General features: G+C 32.9%; 1 protein-coding gene and 1 long non-coding RNA gene across 5 annotated transcripts in view; one reads left to right on the forward strand and one right to left on the reverse strand.

Moving 5' to 3' along the window:
• Nucleotides 1–22,238, reverse strand: part of Pcdh17 (protocadherin 17) — a 97,935-nt gene that overhangs the window by 56,767 nt on the left and 18,930 nt on the right. For all 3 annotated transcript variants that reach the window (XM_070002887.1, XM_070002885.1, XM_070002886.1), the window contains exons 2-3: nucleotides 6,267–6,325; nucleotides 5,961–6,133 (exon numbers count right to left, since the gene is read on the reverse strand). In XM_070002887.1, the coding sequence (XP_069858988.1) occupies nucleotides 5,961–6,133; nucleotides 6,267–6,325 (232 nt within the window). The remainder of the gene's footprint in view (nucleotides 1–5,960; nucleotides 6,134–6,266; nucleotides 6,326–22,238) is intronic.
• The window catches only part of LOC138814073 (uncharacterized), a 28,069-nt gene that overhangs the window by 381 nt on the left and 5,450 nt on the right, over nucleotides 1–22,238 (forward strand). For both annotated transcript variants that reach the window (XR_011367895.1, XR_011367894.1), the window contains exon 2: nucleotides 7,169–7,317. This is a non-coding gene — a long non-coding RNA (uncharacterized lncRNA). The remainder of the gene's footprint in view (nucleotides 1–7,168; nucleotides 7,318–22,238) is intronic.

Below are 22,238 nucleotides of genomic sequence, written 5' to 3' on the forward strand. Positions count from 1 at the left end.
GGTAATTAAGTACAATGGGATATTAGAAACAACTTCAATGAAACAGATTCTACAGAATCAAATGTTCTAAAATATAGTCACAGCAGAAAGTATTGACATTGACTGCTGCATAGGCCTTTAGTTGGTGGTGTATTGCTGACAACCTTGGTACAAATTGTCAACATATCACAATGCGCAGTTCTATTCAACTAGCTGCAGGCTTTAAGGACTTTCTTTCTGTCAATTATCAAATATTAGAAGGACTGGTTATTCTTGGAAAATTGAGAACTGTTACCTGGAGTGCATAGAAATTACTGGCAAACATTTATGCAAATGCACATTTATTACTTCGAAATCAAGGGAGAGTACTGACTTTTAGGAAATGTTTATTAAATCTTTCAGAATGAAAAAAAAAATTACTACTAACAATCATTTACAGGGCTTCAGGTGTTTAGCAATTCAAAGATAAAGTACTTCCTGAAAGAAGTAAAATGGTAAACAATATTTTGATGTATAAAAATTAAGGTAGAGCCAAGTGGCTCATACCTGTTATCCTAGAAACTGAGGAAACTGAGAACTTAGGATCTATGTGCAGAATTAGCCCATGCAGACAAATGTGCAGTTAACCAGCAAAAAGCTCAACATTGATGCACGGCAGAAGGGATAGAGGTCAGCCTGAGTGACAAAGCTAAGCTAGACTCTAAAGCTTTGAACTCAAGCCTCAGTATAAACAAACAAACAAAAATGAAAAAAAAAGTATCTTCAAAAACCTTGAAAGTGTTGTTCTTTATAAAATTATAATTTTCTGTTTATAATTAAAAATAGCATTATGGTACACAAATGAAGAGAAGAATGGTGGACAAATGCAGTCATAATATTCAGTGTAAAAAAACTGAAAATAGAACTAAATGAACTGAGGGCCTATGAAGGGCTGGGAGAGATGAAGGAGAATGGTGAAATGGTGCCATTGATAAAGATGTATTCACAAACTAACATGTTGAAACTCCTTTACACCACTATTTAATGAAAAGAAGGAAATAACATTATGTGTATTGTATTTCGTTTATTTTACTTTGAAAGTCAATTTTCTTATCCTAAAATATAAAAGAAAAATAAGAGCCCATGCATTTTGATTCATTTTTTGTGTTGTTATATCTATACATCTATCCATCCATCTATCCACCCATCCATCTATTCTACATTTCTATATTTGACAAAAGAAAACATGGAGAAAAATCTACTTTCCTTAAACTGGGCACAACGATGCATTCACATTGAAGAACTAAGTACATTTTTTGAAAATTAATTTGAGCATGGTAAAACAGATTAAAACCACTTCTTTCTACTTGAGGCTTTATTAATATCAAACCTTAAAGCTCTTATCTGCACTGCAGTTCTTCCCACCTCCAATTACTTGCTGCATCAAATATTTTTTGCTAAAATAATAGACAATACATTCTAGTGCTATGCATTTGAAAATCTTTAGTTAATGGTAACAAAAATCAGGAATAGGAAAGAATTAACTCTAGCAAAGAGGAGAGACAAAATAACATTTGAACTAATAAAATAAATTTTCTAAAGCCCAATGTCATCTCTAAGGAATTGAAACACTCACAAAGGCACAAATTATTTGGAATTGTTTTTCTTTTATAAAAAGTTCAAATATTTTAATTGTGAAAGAAAATCTTATTTTTTAAGTTGAGATTATTGCAATAGGAACAAATCCAAATAAAATAACACAAAACTATATGAAATATAATATTCTGCTTGATTTTCCTATTGAAATTGATACAATAAAGTATTCAGCTTTTAGTAAGTGACACAGTAAAGCAACAGGATTCCTTTTATTTAGCTCTTAGGTTCTTTCCCACAATATATTTTTTGTCTATTTTCTTTTAGCAGTCTTTGAAAATATTAATACTAAAAATGATTATTTAATATTTGAAGGCTGCATGAAATAATTACTCACATAGATGTCAACATCTGTCATCAGTAAAGAAAGATAAGTGAATACCAGAAAACTGGCACTTGAAAGGTATGTAGGGGGGTATACTAAGGAAGAGAGGAAGGAGGAAGAAAATATAATCATAATATACCCTATAAAATTAAGAAAATTAAGAGGATGACTGGGGCTGTCAGGGATGGGGGGGAATGATGAAAGAGTTGACATCAATCAAAATGCATTTTTCTATTAAACCTAGTAGTTAAAAGCTAACATCTTTGTACACTTACTTAGATAATAAAAATACAATTAAAAAAGGAAGACATATGCATTGAATTATGTGAAGCCTTGTCGGTCATGAAGCTTTCAAATAAACGAAGAGAAGGAGTTCACTAAGACAACAGTGGCCATAATTCAACATTTTTAACTTATTTCAGGGTAATACTCATATGAATAATATAAACTACTGACTGACAGGGCAGCCTCTAAATAGAGGTTTTTGTTGGTGGTGCTGCTTTGTTTCTGTGTTTTTGTCTTCTTTCTTATTTCAAATACTTCCTTCATATTAAATACTGCTTAATATTATTTAAAAAAAAACATACTCAAGCATAGTGCTGGTGGCTCACCCCTGCAATCCTAGCTATTCAGAAGGCTGACATCTGAGGATATGGTTCAAAGCCATCCCAGGCAGGAAAGACAGTAAGACTCTTATCTCCAATTAACTAATAAAAAGCTGGAAATGGAGCTGGAGGTCAAGTGGTAGAGTGGTAGCCTTGAACAAAAATGCTCAGTGACAGCAACCAGGTCCTGAGTTCAAGATTTATGACTGGTGTGCACACGCACATGTACACCTGCACACACACCAGACACAGACCCCTACAGACACACACACAAACACACACACACAGTATTCAAATCTCTTAGGTATGAGTAGGACAGTACTGTAAATATTAAAGTTAAATTAAATTGAAAATATGTTTTAAGTACTGAGCAATGTACAATGAATTGTGAGTTGGTCAATCAGTGGATATGAAATATTTTAATTTTTTTCCTCACTGTTTTCATATGTTAACTAAAGTTATTGTTTTTGGTGGTGGGTTTTGGGTTTTTTGTCTTTCTTTCTTTTTGACCAGTAGTGGGATTTAAACTCAAGATTACACATGTAGATTGTTAGAATGGGAGGTCTTATAGCAAGACCAAGAATTAAGCTAAAACTTGCTATACAGGCTAGCAAATATCCTTAAGCTCTACATTGTCATATGTTTAGACATTTCAGGTTAAATAGCTAATTCTGGGATGCAATTTCACTGTTCATGGTAAGGAGCAAGAGCTCATTGAGTTCTAATCCTCCTCTCTGAATGTCATTAGGTAGACAGAAAGCATAGATAAATAAGAGACTATAAGATAGATACTATAGATAATAGATGTTGAAAAGAAATAACCAGATGGATAGATGGGGAGACAGATATGGTGAGCGAGATGTATATTTCATGTAGAGGTGTGTGTGTGTGTGTGTGTGTGTGTGTGTGTGTGTGTGTGTGTGTGTGTGTGTGCGTGCGTGTGTGTGTGTGTGTGTGTGTGTGTGTGTGTGTGTCTGGAGGGAGAGATAAGAGAGAGGATAAAGAAAAAGAGACAGAAAATCAGAAACATAGAAACATAGAGAGCTCTTCTAACCCTATTTGTCATGTAAGATTAAATATTTAAAGGCAGGATTCATTTCATTTTTGACATTCTTAAAAATTTCTACTTTACCTTCTATACTCAATATTTGTTGATGTAATAAATGAGTATAGAAGGTAAAGTAGAATGAGTAAATTAAGTTTGTAAGTTAAGGAAACATTATAACTAACTTTAAAAATTATGTTTTAAATTGGAAATCAGTTTTTCTCTTAGCTAATGCATATATGACCTATGTGTAATCTTCAGATTAATAATTATTCCTTGTATTTATTAGTAGGAAAATATCAAAACTCTTTCTGAGACATTTCCATTGGCATTCTCATTGTTAATATTAGAAATTATTTCATAGGTAATATTTTTTGGGGGGGTCCAGACTTGTGGCCTGAACTCTGGGCCTGGGCACTGTCCCCCAGCTCTGCTCAAGGCTAGAGCCACAGTGGCACTTCGGGCTTATTTGCTGCTTATGTGGTACTGAGGAATCGAACCCAGGGCCTCATGCATGCAAGGCAAGCACTCTACCACTGAGCCACCTTCCCAGCCCTTCATAGGTAATATTAATTAAAGTATATGTCAATTTTATTTTTCCCATAAAAATAAAAATTATATTCTTAAGATGTTAATTTTTGATGTAAAACTGATAAAATAGCTTTTTATTGTAATTTACATTTAGAGAAATAATAAAGGTGACGTCTCTTTTTCATTAAATATATGCCAATAAAATACATGGATTAGTTTTCACAGATGATAAGGAATCAGTGCTAATGTGAACAGTAAGTTTTTAGGCTTTTTTGAACTGATTCTCTCATTATCTAAATTCCAGTGATGTGATAATATTGGTAAACTATTTACCCTTGAGGAATAGTAGCATTATAATACTATTATGAATATTACTTAATGAATCACTTTATAAATCATGCTCAACTTCATAATGTATATTCATATATCAATACCCAACAACTATCATCTAATATGTGCCTAATTTTTTATATTATAAACACACAAAATCACCAGCCATCATCACCATATAACTCCTTTCATATAAGAATGCCAGAGTTGATAGGAATTGTGTGTATTAGACAAATATTCTAATTGGTTGCAGTAAAAATAAAATTTCAGATAGTATTATAACATTTCTTAGAAGATTGTATGGCAAAAGATTACAAAAGAAGTCAATAGTCTAAATATGTATTATTTAAATAGGCTTTTATAGGATTCATTCTAAAAATAAATCCAGCAAAATTAAACTTAGTACATACATATTAATATATCCAAAATACTCAATGTGTCATTTTTTACTGTTTTGAATATATGTGAGTAAATATATGAAACATATTAATATATTTGTATTGAAATTATGATGTGATTAGAAAATTAAAAATTCTATACAGAATGCTTTATCTATGGGACTACAGATTGCATTCTTAATAGAAATTTGCATTGTAGGAGCCATCAATCAATACTTGACCTACAAGCCATGGTCACAGTATTTAAATGTAGTTTCTAATTAAAAAAATAATATTAAATATATATTCTATTAATATTTTGAAGTCTATCAGGTAATCTAACTTGTGACTCTCACATCTGATTTGCAACAAATGTTTTCACTGTTTACAATAGAATATTAAAAAAAAACTATTCATAGCTTGTCTTATATTTAAGAGCATCTTAATTACCTTGAAAGAATAATTCCCAAATAGTTTCATGGTGCTGGAAACATCAAATGCATTATAAAAAAATACAATATAGCAATAGATTCTCAGAAAAAAACAATATCATTATTTCATTATGTCTATCAGTATAACTCTATATTCATCTGGTACCTACATCTTTAATTTACATATGTGTAAATTAAAACAAAAAGCCAAAAGTGTGGCCAAGCTATTATTAGACTTTTGAAAAGCCATTTGAAGGTAACAAAAGATGAATTGACATTGGCAATAAATATAAAATAATCCCAATCAAGTTTCCATTTTATATAAAAATTGAGTTCACTAATATAATATAAACTAGCAAATCACAATGTCTAAATCTAGCTAATACATGCCAATATTTCCCTGTCAGTAAAGTCTAAAATAAGAATCGTTAGGAAATAGCCACAAAAGAAGAAGAGTCTAGTTACTGTAGTCAACTTCTTCTTTAAAGAAGATTGAAGGCTGCTCTCTCTTGGCTTTCCTGTTTTCAGTTGTGATCATGATATTTAATAATTACTTTTTATCTAGGGTAGTTGTGGGATTTTTCAGGTTCCTTGCTGAATTCTCAATGTTCAGATCCACCGTGATAGACTTCAACTCTAGAACTAATACGTTGAGACTGATTGCTTAAACTTTACACTTTGTAAGCATTGGAAGACTTCACTCACCTTGTTCAAGTGGTTGGTTTTTAGTTGAAGTAGTTTTCATCTTGAGTGCCTCCCTAACAGACATGTCACAGCAGGAGCCTTTGTTAGTGTCTTGGTCACTGTCAGCCTGATCACTGTCCCCGTGCCCACTGTCTCTCAGGCTGGCTCTCTCTGGGTCCTTAAACGTGGAGCTACTGAAATACATATAAAGAAAAAGAAGAGAGAGTGTTGTCTCTACCAGTTTAAATCTGAAGTGTAGTCTCTTGCAAAGCAATTTTGACACGAATGCAAATGAAGAAGCTGAGAAAGTTATTTAATAGGCCTTACCTTTGAACAAACTGCTGCCTGCTGCCCATGTAATTGGGCTCTGCGGGAAAATTGTCTGTCTGTGAAAGAGAAGGAAAAAAATACGTATAGTTGTACACTGGACAAATCTCCTGCAGAGCAACAAGATTTCCTAGTGGAAAAATGATTAATAATTCAAAAATTCCCTTAATCTTCAGATTTGTTCATTTTAATTAAATTGGAAATTGCTGACATGTAATTATGTACTCAGAACAATTAAATGATTCCGGTCCACAAATTACCTGTTAAAGTAAACAATGAGCCTGTCATAACTGGCATTCTCCGTTAGTACCAGGACAGATAACACTGTGTTGCTTCATCATGTAAAGATTAAGATAGAATATTTGTGGGAGGAGTGGGGAAATAACCTAATTTCTCCAAATTAAAAGTGTGAATTATTTAATAATACTCATTTTTAAGCATAATCACATCATCTCCAAGATTCTATGCCTTTCTTGATGGGATATCACTTAAAGTCATCCACTCCCCAATAAAAAGACAAAAGGTTCTTTCCTTCAAATTTTGTCAGGAATGGATCTAAACGTGTCACATACAGTGTATCTCCTCTCTAACTCTTCCTCTCCTACAGTCCAATTATGGAAATTCTATACAAACAATCCAATGGAAATGGATACTACTTCTTGGTTATAATCAAATAAAATAGAAAAAAGAAAAAAAATCACTTAAAACATGGAAAGAAAAGATATCAAGAAACCAATCTTCTTGTTGTGGTTGTTGTTACTGCTTCCCAACTAGCCTGGAGGTCTGCCAAATAGAACTGAATTCTCCTTGTATCATGGAACAGAGTCTTTTGGGAGAAAGAGACTGGATCTTTCATAGATCTCCCTATACTGTACATTCATACACGTTACTTCTTCTTGCAGCTGACTGGGTGACAATGCTGCTCCTGTTTTCTGCGTCACTTCATATCACCCCATTATGCTCAGGAGCACTAAGGGGTTAGTACAAGACCATCCAACACACAAGTATCCATGACACAGAGGGAAGGCCATCCATGCGCAGAGGGCTCAAGGTAAGGTGTCATAGGGGGCAATAAGTCCTTTCTTTGCAAATAAGGCTAACTTAACATAAGAGGACTCTTTTTTTTTTCATTTTACTGCAGTCATTCAACCTATTTGGCTTTGTGAATTACTACTGGGAAAATATGTGAAGACAAATTACTTAAAATATTGTATAAGTTTAATTGCCCACAAGAAGTTTGGCAACAGGGAAATCCTTCTCGAATTTCTTCTCAGTAAGCTTTTTATTTTTTAAACCAAATAACCTTTCTCAAATGGCATGCAAGAAGAATGTGAACAAGGTAGATTCATTTCTCATGTCTCACCGTCTTTCACTAATAGTTGGCAAGAGGCATTTTTCACTAACAAGTACTGGTTCTTAGATTCTGTGAAGTATCTTAATTTTGGTTTCCATAATAAAAAAAAACTCTTTACCTGTAAGAATAACTTTTCCTTCTACTAAAATTATCAGTGTTAGCCGATAAAAGTGGCAAAACTGTTTGCAAAGAAATGTTGCCAATTAAAATGTGATTTATTACAAACTCTAATACAGTTGGAGTTGGTCAAAAACACATGTCCAAGCCCTTACCTTTATCAGTTAAAAGCTAAACCTGAATGTTTTAGAATACTTCAAGAAAATAGAAGGGTATTTTAAGCTGTAAAGAGAAACTAGAGGCTTAAATAGAAATATAGGTACTTTTATAATTAGTCTAGTGGTTTTATAAAATGGTTTTAATTAAGTAGAATCTCATAGGATATGAATCCCTATCCAGTCAAACAGAGGGAGAAAGACTGGAGAAAGTTCTCTTGTTCTGTGAAGGACAGTCTTTAAAAATGTTTGCATATTCTCAAATATCTGATGAAATATAAACAAGAAAATATACTTCCCAATGAGTGAAAAAGCTAGATTATGTGTATATATGTTCATAAATATGAATGTATCAGGCACTGAGCAATATCAAGCTATAAAATGCAGTTTTAATGATAAAACAAAAAGAAGGAAGACAATGAGTGATTTAGGAAGAAAAGGAAAAGGGAAAAAAGCAGAGAGAAAAACAAGAGCCAATAGGAAAAGTAGATAGAAACAAAAAGATGAAGGAGAAAGAAACAGGACAGAGGAAAGTGAAAAGAAACGTAGAAGATAAAAGATTTTGTTTTTGATCATAGAATCACAATAGATAATTTTAACTTAACATGTTTGTCTATAACAGTATCAGAAGTTTGTAATGATGCCTGGACTCAGAGAATAGAGTGGATAGAAGTGTGAAAGAGTCTGTGTCTACAAAGTTAGCATAATAAAATATCCCAATTGAGCCTAAAACAAAATTACAACTAATTCACAACTTTTAAAAAACATTGGTTAAATATAGAGTATTGCTTTCATTATCAAGGCTTCAAGGGAGTCGGTAAAATCATTTAAAATAAGCTGAATATAAAGTAACATTATTTGCATAAAAACAATAATTTGAATGAAGAAAACTTATGTATCCCAGAATAACTTAATTTAAAAGCTGAGATTTAAATTATTTTATAGCACTTTAAAATTTTAGTGTTAGCTTACACATTTATGATCCTTGAATCTTAAGTGTCGAAGAAAAGTAAAATATGAAATCACACTATTTAACTATTTAGGTCTCAGCAGAATATTTTCATGTATCTATTAATAAGCCTTGAAAGGGTCCTTTTCCAGAAAAACTAATCACTGAGTTGTTTCCTTCTCAATTTGAACACAATGATTTTAAATATTTTATCAAGAGCATACAACTAATCAATATAAATGTGCACCTTAAATTGGTGAGTAGACACACAAATATTTTCAAGCAGATATTTTAAAAAAGCTTTAGTTAAAAAAAATTAGCTGAAGTAAAAACTTCAGTTAAATATGGTCTGAAGGAGGTGACAGTTTCATTGGATGTGACTGTTTCTAGATTATTTGCCATTATTTGTTTCTTTGCTAGTACTCAAGAAAATTATAGTACTTTTATAAATGATACGCAAATCAGAAGTTTTATCGGCAGTAACCAGCAAGAAACTGTTTGAATTGAAAAGATGGCACATGCCTGAAATTCCAGAATTGCAGAGGCTGAGGAAGAAGGGTTGTGAGCTCAAAGTCAGCCTGGGCTACATAGGGAGTTCCACACCAGACTGTGCTAAAGGGTAGAACACTGCTTCAAAAATGAGTAAGAAATAAATTAAATAAATAAATATTCCTAAGGTATGCCAAGCATCCTGAAAGGTTAAAGCATTTTAGAAAGGTTAAAAGAAATTGGACAATAAAACTGAATCATATTGCCTGAAATCAGAGAGTCCCTTACTTTTAAAAGAAGATTGGTTTGATATGGTTACCCATATGTGCCTTAAGAAGTTGGTCAGAAAGGAACATAGCAAAAGAGAGCAAAAATAATTTTTTAATGATTAAAATATTAAAAATAGACACTTAAAATATATCAAGCTTTTGACAGAATTTGATATCTATTAATGATAAAAAAAAAATCAGCAAAAGAAGAAAGGAAGAAAGTTTCCTTAAAGAGAATCTATACATAAAAAAAGGATCTAGCTTGCATTTTATTTAATGATGAAGTTCTGAGATTTTCCCCTAGGAAAGAAGTCTACTCCTTGCACTTCAATTCATCATTGTACTGAAAGGCCTACAATTTTCAGTAATAAAACTGGGCTGGGAAGGTGGCTCAGTGGTAGAACGCTTGCCTTGCATGCATGAGGCCCTGGGTTCAATTCCTCAGCACCACATGAGCAAAAAGAAAAAAGCCGGAAGTGGCACTGTGGCTCAAGTGGTAGAGCGCTAGCTTTGAGCTGAAGAGCTGAGGGACAGCGCCCAGGCCCAGAGTTCAGGCCCCACAACTGGACCAAAAAAAACAAAAAAACAAAAAATGAATAAGGGCTGGGAAGGTGGCTCAGTTGGTAGAACACTTGCCTTGCATGTATGAGGCTCTGGGTTCGATTCCTCAGCACCACATAAGCAAAAAAAAAAAAAGAAAAAAAAAGAAAAATGCCAGAAGTGGCACTGTGGTTCAAGTGGTAGAGCGCTAGCCTTGAGCTAAAGAGCTGAGGGACAGCGCCCAGGCCGAGTTCAGGCCCCATGACCGGACCAAAAAAAAAAAAAAGAATAAATTTTCACACACATTGAAAAAGATAAATATGTTCATAGGCAATACCATTTTGTTGTCTGTGACTATTAGAATATATTATTGGTTAAGTGGTAAATAATGAAGAGCATACAAGCAAATATTTCTAGAATTAATAAATGAATTAACCAAGGATTCTTTATTTAAGCATGTCAAACACAAATCAACCCTTTTTCTAAGGATAAGCTATTTGAAACCTAAATTTTAAAATAATATAAGAACTCTATAAAAACCAAACAGTGAAAAATGTATATCCAATATCTGTATAGGATCTATATAATGAAATTGAACGTTTCTATAAATCAAAGAGATCTAAATAAGTGGAGAGCTAGTTAGGACCTATGGATCAGAATATTGAACATAGTAAAGGTATCAATGTTCCCCTAAATAATCTCAAATGACCTATTCCACTTTTTTTGGTACATGTAATTCCACCTTAAATTCATAGGGAAATTCAAATGAGCCTTAGCAGCCAAAACAACTTTTAAACAGAAGAACTGACATGAAGAAATGATGCTAGTCTATTTTAAGATTTACACTGAAGCCAGGCACTGGTGTCTCATGCCTGTAATCCTAGCTACTCAGGAGGCTGAGATCAGAGGAGTGCCTTTCAAAGCCAGCTGGGTTAGGAAAGACCAAGAGACTCTAGGCTCCAATAAACCACCAGAAAACCGGAAGTGGCACTGTGGCTCAAGTGGTAGAGCACTAGCCTTGAGCTGAAGAGCTGAGGGATAGGGCCCAGGCCCAGAGATCAAGGCCACAACCCCCCAAAAAACAAACAAGCAAACAAAAATAAACAAAAATCAAACAAAAAAAAACATTTATACTGGGCTGGGAAGGTGGCTTAGTGGTAGAGCGCTTGCCTTTCATGCCTGAGGCCCTGGGTTCGATTCCTCAGCACCACATGAGCAAAAAGAAAAATAACGGAAGTGGCGCTGTGGCTGAAGTGGTAGAGCGCTAGCCTTGAGCTGAAGAGCTGAGGGATAGCACCCAGGCCCAGAGTTCAGGCCCCACTACCGCTACCCCACTACTGAAACTACACTAATTAAGACTACACAAAATTGCCAAAGGATGGACACATAGTTGATTCTAACAGAAGAGGCTGTCCAGAATGGACAGACACAAATGGCCAATGATTTTGAAAAAAGTGCAGACACAGTTCCACAGAAAATCATCAGCAAACCATGACTTACATTTCACACTTTATACCACACATGTACCCACACATTCACTTAAACAAAGATCATAGACCTAAGTGTAAATAAAGATGCATTATAGAAATAAAACTAGTAGAAAATCTTCATCAAGTGATCTTAGGCATCTGAGTTCTTAGACTTGACCTGAAAATATGATCCAGAGAGGGGTTAAAAAGAAAATTGGACTCCATGTTGATTTGGCAAAAGATACTGCTAATGTTATTTAAAAGTAGGCTGTTGAATACTTAATAATCTCAACAATACTGTTTGCAAATGTATAGAGAACTATGAAAACTAAACAGTACAAAATCAGGAAACACTTAAAGAGTCTAATCACCATGTATACTATACTGGTGGCAAATGAGCACGTAAAAAAATCCATTCACTAGAATTAGTAACTGGTGAAATATAAATTACAATTATAATATAATGTTATATTTTCATTTGCTTTGATGAAATTTAATAGTTAATAATGCTGAAAAGAATTGGGAAAAATAAACTTCATAAATTAGGGAAGAATATATAATTGTACAGTTTCATTGAGAAACAATTTAGAAGATTTTTAAAGTTACTATTCTTATTGCTGTTATTATTATGCCAGTACTGGAGTTTGAACTCAAGGCTTCATAGTTGCTCAGCTGGTACTCTCTCACTTAAGACAGGCTTGCAGCCTGACATTTTGCTAGTAATTATGGAGATAAAATCAAGTGGACTTGTCTGCCTGTGTTGGTATCAAATCAAATCCTCTGGATCTCATCCTCTTTAGTAGCTAGGATTACAGTCACAAGTCCCTGTTATCCAACTTGGAAGATTCTTGTAAAGTCAAATGTAAATGTATTATATTACTCAAAATTTCCACTTCCAGGAACTTACTCCAAAGAGATTATTCTCACAAGAAAATTTGTGTGTGAATACTTACAGGAGCTTGCCTTGCCAATAATTGGAATAAGCCAGTTATCTTTCAACAGATAAATAAACCACCATACATACATGAAATAAAACACTATTTAGAAAAAAAAAGTTTAAATTGCTTCAATAACCTTGGTGAATCTCAAAAGTGGTATGTTGATTGACTAAAGCAACTTCCCTCCAAATGCATATTATATAATTCAGTTTATAAGATTTCTAAACTGTATTATAACAAATAATGAATGAGTGGTTCCCAGGGGCTAAAGGTGAGGAATACTGACCATTCCTTTGTCTAAGGAAAGAACTGTTTAGTGCCTTGCTTTTCTCATAAAACTACATATAAAAATTCATAAGACAGCATAATTTTCAAGGATCATCTTACTGTATATTAATTTTAAAGAAGAAATAATATTACCCAACATCTATCTAGCATGATAATCTGTATCCCATGTATGCTGGATTCTTTCCTACCTTCAATAAAATAGTTACAAAGGTACACATTCTTTTATTAAACCTTCTCAGTAAAGAGTATTTCAAACTTGTCTTTTGACAAGTTAATGAGCCAACTTTCTAAATTTAGGTAGAAAGCCCATATTCATTTGGACAGAATATACATGAATTTGGGATATAAAGATCTTTTTAACCACATTAGGTAGCCAGGTAACTTGAGCAATGTAGTAAGGAGTCACCTTAACTATTAATTACTTAACCTGAATTTCATTTCTTTCAGAGATTACAGGGGGGAAATATTTTTTTCTTGTGTGAATTTCTTGTTCTTCAGCCACAAAATGAGTTTTTAAAGTGAAGATTTGTGACTGTCATCAACTCAGCAGAAGCTATATTCTTTTTTTTTTTTTGGTAGGTCTGGGGCTTGAGCACTGTCCCTTAGGTCTTCAGCTCAAGGCGAGTGCTCTACCGCTTGTGCCACAGAACCACTTCCGGTTTTCTAGTGGTTAATTGGAGGTAAGAGTCTCACGGACTTTCCTGCTCTGGCTGGCTTTGAACCTCGATCCTCAGATCTCAGCCTCCTGAGTAGCTAGGATTACAGGTGAGAGACACCAGCATGTGGCTAGAAGCTATCTTCTTAAAGCAGACACAAACATGGAGGGATGATGGTAAACCACGTTCCATCTTCATTGATATCGTATGAAATTATTGATGTGAAAATTATAATTATTTTTTCCATTAAGGGAAATTATCAAATTGATTCTATATTTGGAAGTGCTTTAATAGCTGACCTTTGTAAAGACTGCAAAGATATGCAATGTAAAGTGATCTGCTTGTAGTGATAGTCTGTAGACAAAACAATTGTCAACAATAATTTTACAAGGTTGGTGATAAACTGATAATACAATCTAAGATGTGACTTACATGAGATGAGGTTTGCAAATTTCTAAGTTAAATCACACAACTCCCATTAGAACTTCTTTAATTTTTTGAATATTATGTGGGATGTGATTATGCTATGAAATTACAATAACTAGATATGAGTGAGAAGTTTGAGGAAATTTCTTGGACTTCAATAAGACAGGTACAGGATAAGAAAGAAAAATATTTCATCATTTCGACTCTCATTTTTAATGAATTCTAAGAAAAAAAACACTCAGAATACTAGTCTTCAATTGCATCCTGCAAAAGGAAGAGACAAGAATAATGTGAGCAATAGAAGCTTGATTCCATGGTTAGTTTTTATCCCCATACACACTAGTTAAGTAAATATTAGGAGAACTTGATCAGTAATTAGGGCTATTCCACTTTAGTAATTAATATCAAACAATAATCTAGATACTTCAGTAGGCAAGGTTTCCTCACACTATCCGTTATAGACTCAAAGGACAATCAGAAAATGTCCCAAGGAAGAAATAATTTGATACATCACATAGCTCTGACATTTTGTGCATATGTTAAATACAAAAAAGATCTGGTTGCATATGGAAATAAAGAAGGCTTCCACTGGAAATTCATTGACAAAGAGACCATAATGTCTAAAAATGAAAGTGGGTTGTTTAACTCTGAAATTATCATGAAGAGATCAGCTTATCCCACAAACTAATTTGGGGTTGAAGTGACATAAACAAAACCATTTTGTCTCAAAAGTAATTGGCTCTAAGTATGTGTTAAATCATATTATAGGTCCAAGGAAACTTGAATGTTCAGTGTTCAGATATAAGGGAATGAAATTTTAAGAAAAAAAAATCCCTTTGAATTGAGTACATAGGTTGATTGCAGGCATTGATGTTATAAGCTTGAAAACAAAACAAGTTGAACTTTTCCCTTAATTCAAAGGCACTGCTTTCCACATTGATAGCAAACATTCTTTTTGCAGCAGACTAAACACAAGGGAGTGTTAAGAGGCAAATAATTCATGTGAAGCCTTTTCATACCGACACTGCTTCTGATAGTATTGCCTTCAAAAGAATATATGGGATGGTACTTTCTACACTGCTGAAGTAGGCAGCGACATTTCAAGGCACTTCTTATAAAGTTATCTGACAGCACCTATGGTTTTGGAGATTTTAAAGTGTATGAAGCATGGCAATAACTGTATTTATCAGTGGTTTGCAAAATAATGCATTTTATACAAGTGTGGTGTGGTAGACATTTGTGTTTTGTTACTAAAAGGCATAATAAAAACATTAGATATTCTTACCACATTGAACAAAAGCCAGTATTCCTTTAAATTAAAACTTGGAGGATAGGAACAATCTATACCTTGCAAAATAGGATTTTGAAACTACTGCTGAATGCTGGCTATCTATTAAAATTTCTTGCAAATGTTGGATATTTATTGATTGATTTAACAGAAACCTTGGGGGAAATCATCTTTGATAAGAACTAAGAAAACTGAGATAATCTGAAGGCAAGATGTGTGTCATTTGCTATCTAAAGAAGAGCTGTAAGCAGAGGGGCTATGCAGATGCCACAGAATGAAATATATACATGCTCCTTGGCAATAATATTGTCCTAGCAGCATATGTCTTAGTAAAGAGAGCGTTCTTTAGGGCTACTATACTAATACTTTACTTCCATCATTCCTTCTGTGCACTCAACTTCTCCAGTCCAGCTTTAACCAACATCAGTCTTCCCTTTATGGCTCAATGGAGGAAGATATCCAAAGCTAAATTCTGCTTTTTGCAATTTCCTAGTGAGACTCTTGTCTCTGGAGACTCCACTTTCTTCCCCTCATGCTGTCTTTCCCTCTCTAAAAGTATTGAAGGATTACCCCCCACCTCACCCCCTCCACTAGACATAATATCTAATACTAGATTCTGCACAGGTGGATCATCAGGGTTAAAAACTAAAAGGTTATATGTGGTCAGTTAAAATTCATTCCCACTCTGAAACATCTCAGCAAATGAAGAGAGAGGAAAGGAGAAGGATAAATTAGTGACAATAAGTTTATTATTACCACTATGAACACTGAGTCTTTGGGTAGGTGTATTTTCTTTAAATTATGCTTTTTTAATATTAAGAAACTTTCAAATAAGCAGAGAGATTTTTTTTTACAGACTAAATGATTTAAAATGAAACCAATTTTCAGCTTAATTCAGTTAGCAATTATTGGCATGTTTTAAAGTGTATTGCACTGAATCTAAATGTGTTTTTTTATATCATGTTCAGTATGTAGTGAAAAATATGGAATGCACTCTCTTTTATTGGGATCTCCAAATTAGTATTATTCGTTCTTCTCAATTGTTGGAAGAGATGTAATGGAGTTATTATCACTTTTTTTCTTTTTTTAATTTTATTTTCTTGTAAAGATGCTGTACAGAGGGGTTACAGTTACATCAGTAAGATAATGAGTACATTTCTAGTTGAGCACTGTTACCCCCTCCTTTGTTTTCTTCCTACTATCCCTTTCCCTCTCCACCTCCCCAAATTCTGTCGAATGACCTTCATAGAGTTCTGTGTCATACACCAGATTCATTATAAAATAGTAAATGTTTCTGGAGATGGCTAATAGCAAGCAGTTACCCTCTTCCTCTCTGAACAAATGCACAAAAATAATGAACCATTCTAATATTTCTAGAAATAAGTTGATGAGAGAAACTAATATAAGTTGCCTTGAAAATTCTCCCCCTGTTTGGGAGTCAGTCCTGGAATCTGGGCATTGTATCTGATCCTGTTTTTTGCTCAAAGTTAGCTCTATACCACTTGAACCACAGCTCCACTTCTAGTTTTTTAGTGGTTAATTGAAAATAAAAAAAGTCTCACAGACTCTCCTACTCAGGCTGGCTTTGAATTCTAATCTTCAGATCTCAGCTTTTTCAATAGCTTGGACTATAGCCTGAACCACTGGTGCACAGATTTGAATAAATATTTTAGAAAGTGCTATGTATAAACAAAAATAATATTATCAAATCTAATAAAAAATTTCAAAGAGTTTGATAGAATTCATTTCTATATCTTTATGTAAGATTATCCAGATATGGTGAATATATCAACTAGATTTTAGTTTGATAAAAGTTGGGATACTTGCTATCAAATACTTTAATGAATAAGTTTAACTGTATTGCTACTTACCATCATTATATTCCTACAAATTGTCAAAATAGGCATTTTTGAGAACTTACCTTATAAATGCAAAAGAAATTTAAGATGTTGCTTTTAGCCAATCATTACTAAATGTCCAGACCAAAAGACTTTTATGATGAACCAAATATATGTATGATAGACTATCTGTTGCACTTTATCAGTTTAGATTTATTTTTCATAATATGCTGACATTCAGTGAACATAGGTAACCAATCTTGGTTTTCAAGATATAAACTCATTAATCAAAAGATAAAGTCAATTATCACTTCAAAATTGATGGCACTTTGAAAAAATAAATAAAAAATAAATAAATCCTCCAGTTTCCAGCGTAGTTTTGTATTAGAGTTTCAAACAATCAGTTTTACAGGTTCATTCTAATTTATAATTTACAAAATAAAACAAGGGGCAGAGGAAACTCAATGGGAATTGGTCTGATGAATCACCTTTCTACTTTAAGCTTTTAATTCCTTATGGTTATAAATAATAATTCCCCTAACCAACTAATTAATCAGTATGTTTTATTATGACTAGTAAAGATATACTTAGGAATGATTTTCCAAATTCCCGAATTTGGGGCTTCACAGGTAACTTTCTAGTTTTTGGAGTTTTATTTTTTAAGACAATATAGATATTTACATGCCCAAATAGTTTACCTATTAGATTTGGATTTCTTATTTCAAAACAATATAATAATTTGCAAAAAAAAACTGCAAACTTCCAAAGAATTGCAAAGAATTATCCTCAGAAATTACTATTATAAATAAGATCTCTAACATTTAAAGGAAAACTAATTTACAAAATTTAGTTACTAGACTATTGCATTCTTTAAATAAAAACTATAGGATTTAAAATATGTGATTCAATGCAAATAATATTTTTCAGTAAGTAATCACACTTGAAAATTAAAGTGCCCTTAATTAATGGTAATGTTGTAATTAAACATCAGCTTAAATGAAATATCTCTGCTTACTAGTGTCACTTAATATCTAATTCAATACCTCAGCTTACTTTGTTTGAAGAGTTTAATTCCAAAATATTTCCTGATGAAGTATTTTTTAATCTATTTTGTAATTATAGACAAAAATATTGACTCAATTAGGAATTCTCTAAAATAAATATGATATAATACATTTCTACAGAAAAATTAAAAAATGGATGAAATATTGCTAACAGTTAGTATTCCAGTATTACTTGTAACAGTGTTTTACTCCTGACCCATGTTATTTGAAAATTAAGTTCTATCAGAAGTCAACCTTCCGCATTCACTTCCGTGTGATCTTTGATGCAGTGACAGAGCAGACTTGCTAGAGAAACTAACCTGATCAGACTGTAAAAATATGTACATGTATATATAAAAATAGATATACTATATATGTACAACATATATGAAGCTTTGGAAGATCAAATCTCAGTTTTTACCATGAAATTAAACTCTTCTCTATTCCTTCTACAATAAAAAACTTTTATATTATCTACTATGATTAATTAAGCCATAGGCAAAAACAACCCGCTGCACCCCCCCCCCCCACACACACACACACATACAGGTAAACCTCACAGCTCATTTTCTTTATCTGTAAGGCAGAGAATAGAGAGTTCCATTATGGGAAGGAAAAACAAACAAACAAAAAAATACCACAAACCATGCAGTTAGACACGTGAAGTCTCCTGAAGTGTATGCCAAATTTCTCCACAGGGTGACCTAGGATAAAATCAGTACCCATTCTTTACCAGTGACATTGTTCTGCAGTTCTTGGTTATCCCACAAAATTTGCTCCTCCAATTGGCCAGGGTGTGTTGCTCTTTACTCCCTACTTCTTTACCTATTTTACAAGGTTATCGTGGGTTTACAGTGCAGGGCTTCCAAACCCATTATTTCCTCTCAATCTTACCTACAGGACCACTATAATTATTTTTGTTTCCGTTTTTGTTGTTTAGAGAAGAAACAGAAGAGTGTGGAATTCATAGGAGGGGTTAACTGGAGGCTCCAAAATGAGTAACTATCATGATAGAAGTTTCTTTGGGTCTGTAATTTTGCATGCTATCATTTGATATAAGACTCATCGAACTATATCGTACTGTATTTCCTCTTCTGTTCTTTGTTCCTTATCACTGTAATATATATTTTACAGACTTGTTATCCTTATGTGATTAATACTTGTTAATAAATGATTCCCTCAGAGATCCAATACCAGGTCAGACTCCCTGAAATAACTTCGTTCCTTTAACTTCTCATAACTGAATTTAAAAGAAGCAAAAACAATGACGTTACTGAAAAATTTGTTCATAATAAAATAATTAAAACCAGTTCTGTGATTAAATTTGAAACCCCTGTGTACTTTCTGAGATGTCCAAAATTCAGAAATACTATTACTACACAGGAACAAGCTAGAGAACTGCTTCGGAAAATTTCTGGTCTTGAGTTTGAAAGACCCTGTGATGTTATGCTGGGCATAAGTTCCATCCGAGATACTCATTTTCAGTATATAGCAGTTGTAAAGAATTCTACAATTAGACTTACAGTCTATGGCCTAAGTTGCAGTATATAACAGCAGTGATTATTCATGTTATATCATATGCCTTCAGCAAATACATGCCCATTTTGAGATGTCCAGTGGTGTGAGGAACTGTAGGTGTACAACAAGAGCTCTGAACTCTGAGTCAGAAGATGTTAGTTTCTAGTTGGCTGTATATACATGGACAGCACCTCTAAAGTTAATTGCCTTACTATAAGTGAAAAATGGGTGAATTCAGATGTGATTGTGTGTCCATATTTCTAATATTCATTGTCTTAAAACAATTTTTTGTAGAATAATTTCTTAATTTTATATCTGGCATAAACATTTCTTTTGCTGTGACTTCTTTAAGATGTGAATTCTTTAAGATGACGTAATGATGTATTTTCACTTAAGAAGGGATCCTTTGAGTTTAAGAAGTTAAAGATACGAAGAGACCAATTTGTTGAAGGCATTCTACCCAAAATCTGTTATTTAAAAAAGATGTTTATTTAAAAGGAAAACATACAGGACTAAATCTGGCTTAGAGAATGGCAATTTTCAATAAAATACTAATTTCAGTAAATTTTTTAATAATCAGGTGTTTTGGAGTAAAATTCGATTTTTACATGATTATTAACATTTAAATCAATTGAAATAATTTTTTCAAAAAATACAGTTTCACGTACCTTTTTTTCTTAATGACAATAGTTAGGTGTTAACATTCAGTATTTAATGTTGAATCTTTTATTTATTTTAAATAATCACATTCAACTTAATGTTAGAACTGCCACAGGAGTAGCAAGTAATTCCATGTCTTATTTTAAAAAACAGGAAAAAAAAAGAAAAGAAAAGATTTCCAAAACACTGAAGCAACATTCCCTTTACTGAAGGCCTTTTTTTTTTTTTTTAAGAATCTTGGGAATGACACTTCAGTACAAATAATATGTCCCCAGAGAGTAACTGATAAATAGAATTCCACCATTCAGAGTACAAGAAGCAACACTATTAGCATAGAAACAATTTCTATGACATATTCATATAATTTTAATTAAAATATAGTTTTAGATTTTATGTTTAGTGTATAAAACTTTTGGTTAAAAAAAACCTACTTGCACATGTGAATATAGTTGAAAAAGTGGAAATATATGCAGGTTCCAATTTCTTTTACATTATCTTTTATGATAGGATGTTTTGTAAGTCTTAACACTTTCATGTTTTAGACAGATATTTTGAAGTATATGTTACATTTTTTGCATGCTAGCATTGACTTGGTAATATTGAACTTGGTAATACTGAGCAAGAACTGGTGCAACATTTCAATATTGAGCATATTAGTGTCACCACAAGTAAATAAGTTAATATTCATATTAAATAGAATAAATAAAGGCTATAAATAGTTCTGAATCAATTGAAGCTAGAGTGTTTTGGAATTTGTAGTTGGAAAGGAGGAATTGCAGGTTTACACAACAGAAAGTTAACAACAGCTACATCTGAATAGTAAATGATAGGCAATTAAACTTTGTAAATGCAACTTGCTCTCTCTGCAGCCCACCATTACGTAGTGAGTTCTTACTATACAGTAGACCATTTTAGGTAAGTTTCTTTTTAGTTGAATATTTGCATTAAGAATTTTTATTTTACCAGGGCAAAATATAATTAAAAGAAAAAATAGCATAAGACAGGTAAAACTGACCAACAACTGGCAGTTTCAATGCAAAAACAAATCAGAGTTTTGAGAGAGATACCTTTTCCTCTTTCCCAAGAGCAATGTCTCTTTGTATTGAGGAAGTATAACAACTTGTAACAACTTGTACACACACACACACACACACACACACACACACACACACACACACACACACACACACACACACACACACACACACACACACACACACACACACACACACACACACACACACACACCAGAAAGGGAGTTAAGTGGACTTTATTTACATCTCAACTGAGCAGAAAGACATTTCCTTTACAAGTTTCTTAGGTTTTATTTATTTTTTAGTCCCTTTCTCGTTGGTGCATTGACATATGTTTGGATAAATATAAGGCATAATAAAATATTCAATTTTCCCTAAAAGAAATAGAAAAATAAAAATAAATAAATAAATAAAAGAAAGTTTCTTTTCTATGATAGCTTTCTTTTTTTCTTTAATTCAAAATAGGGAAATCAGGTGGACATCTACAGCTTGAAAAGTTGTTTATTTCTTTGGAGATGCATGAGCTTACTCAAGTAGACTCAGGTAGATTATAAAAGCTATATGCCTAATATAGCAAAAACAAAGTACAAAGTCTTTCCCTAGTCTAATTTGATTTAAAAATCCTGATTTTTTTTCCTTGAGAGGACAATGCATGAGAAATATAAATAGTGTACCCAGTACCATAGTACATAAATAGCTCAAACTGAAAGCATAACAATAAGCTCTTTTTCCATTATTGCAGAACCAATAAATAAGCATAATGAAAATCATGACACATTATTATATTGTTCTGTATTGCCTCTATTCATTAAAAAAAACAGAGGAGTGCATTTAAAATAATTTCACATGTCAAATGACAGTAAGCTGTGTAATCGAGATGATGCTGAAGAGAATGATTGTAGGGAGCAGATGCATGGTCTTATATGGCTTAGATCAAGATT

The sequence above is a fragment of the Dipodomys merriami genome, unplaced genomic scaffold, assembly GCF_024711535.1.
Source record: "Dipodomys merriami isolate MVZ:Mamm:240054 unplaced genomic scaffold, mDipMer1.0.p SCAF_6, whole genome shotgun sequence".
NCBI lineage: Eukaryota > Metazoa > Chordata > Mammalia > Rodentia > Heteromyidae > Dipodomys > Dipodomys merriami.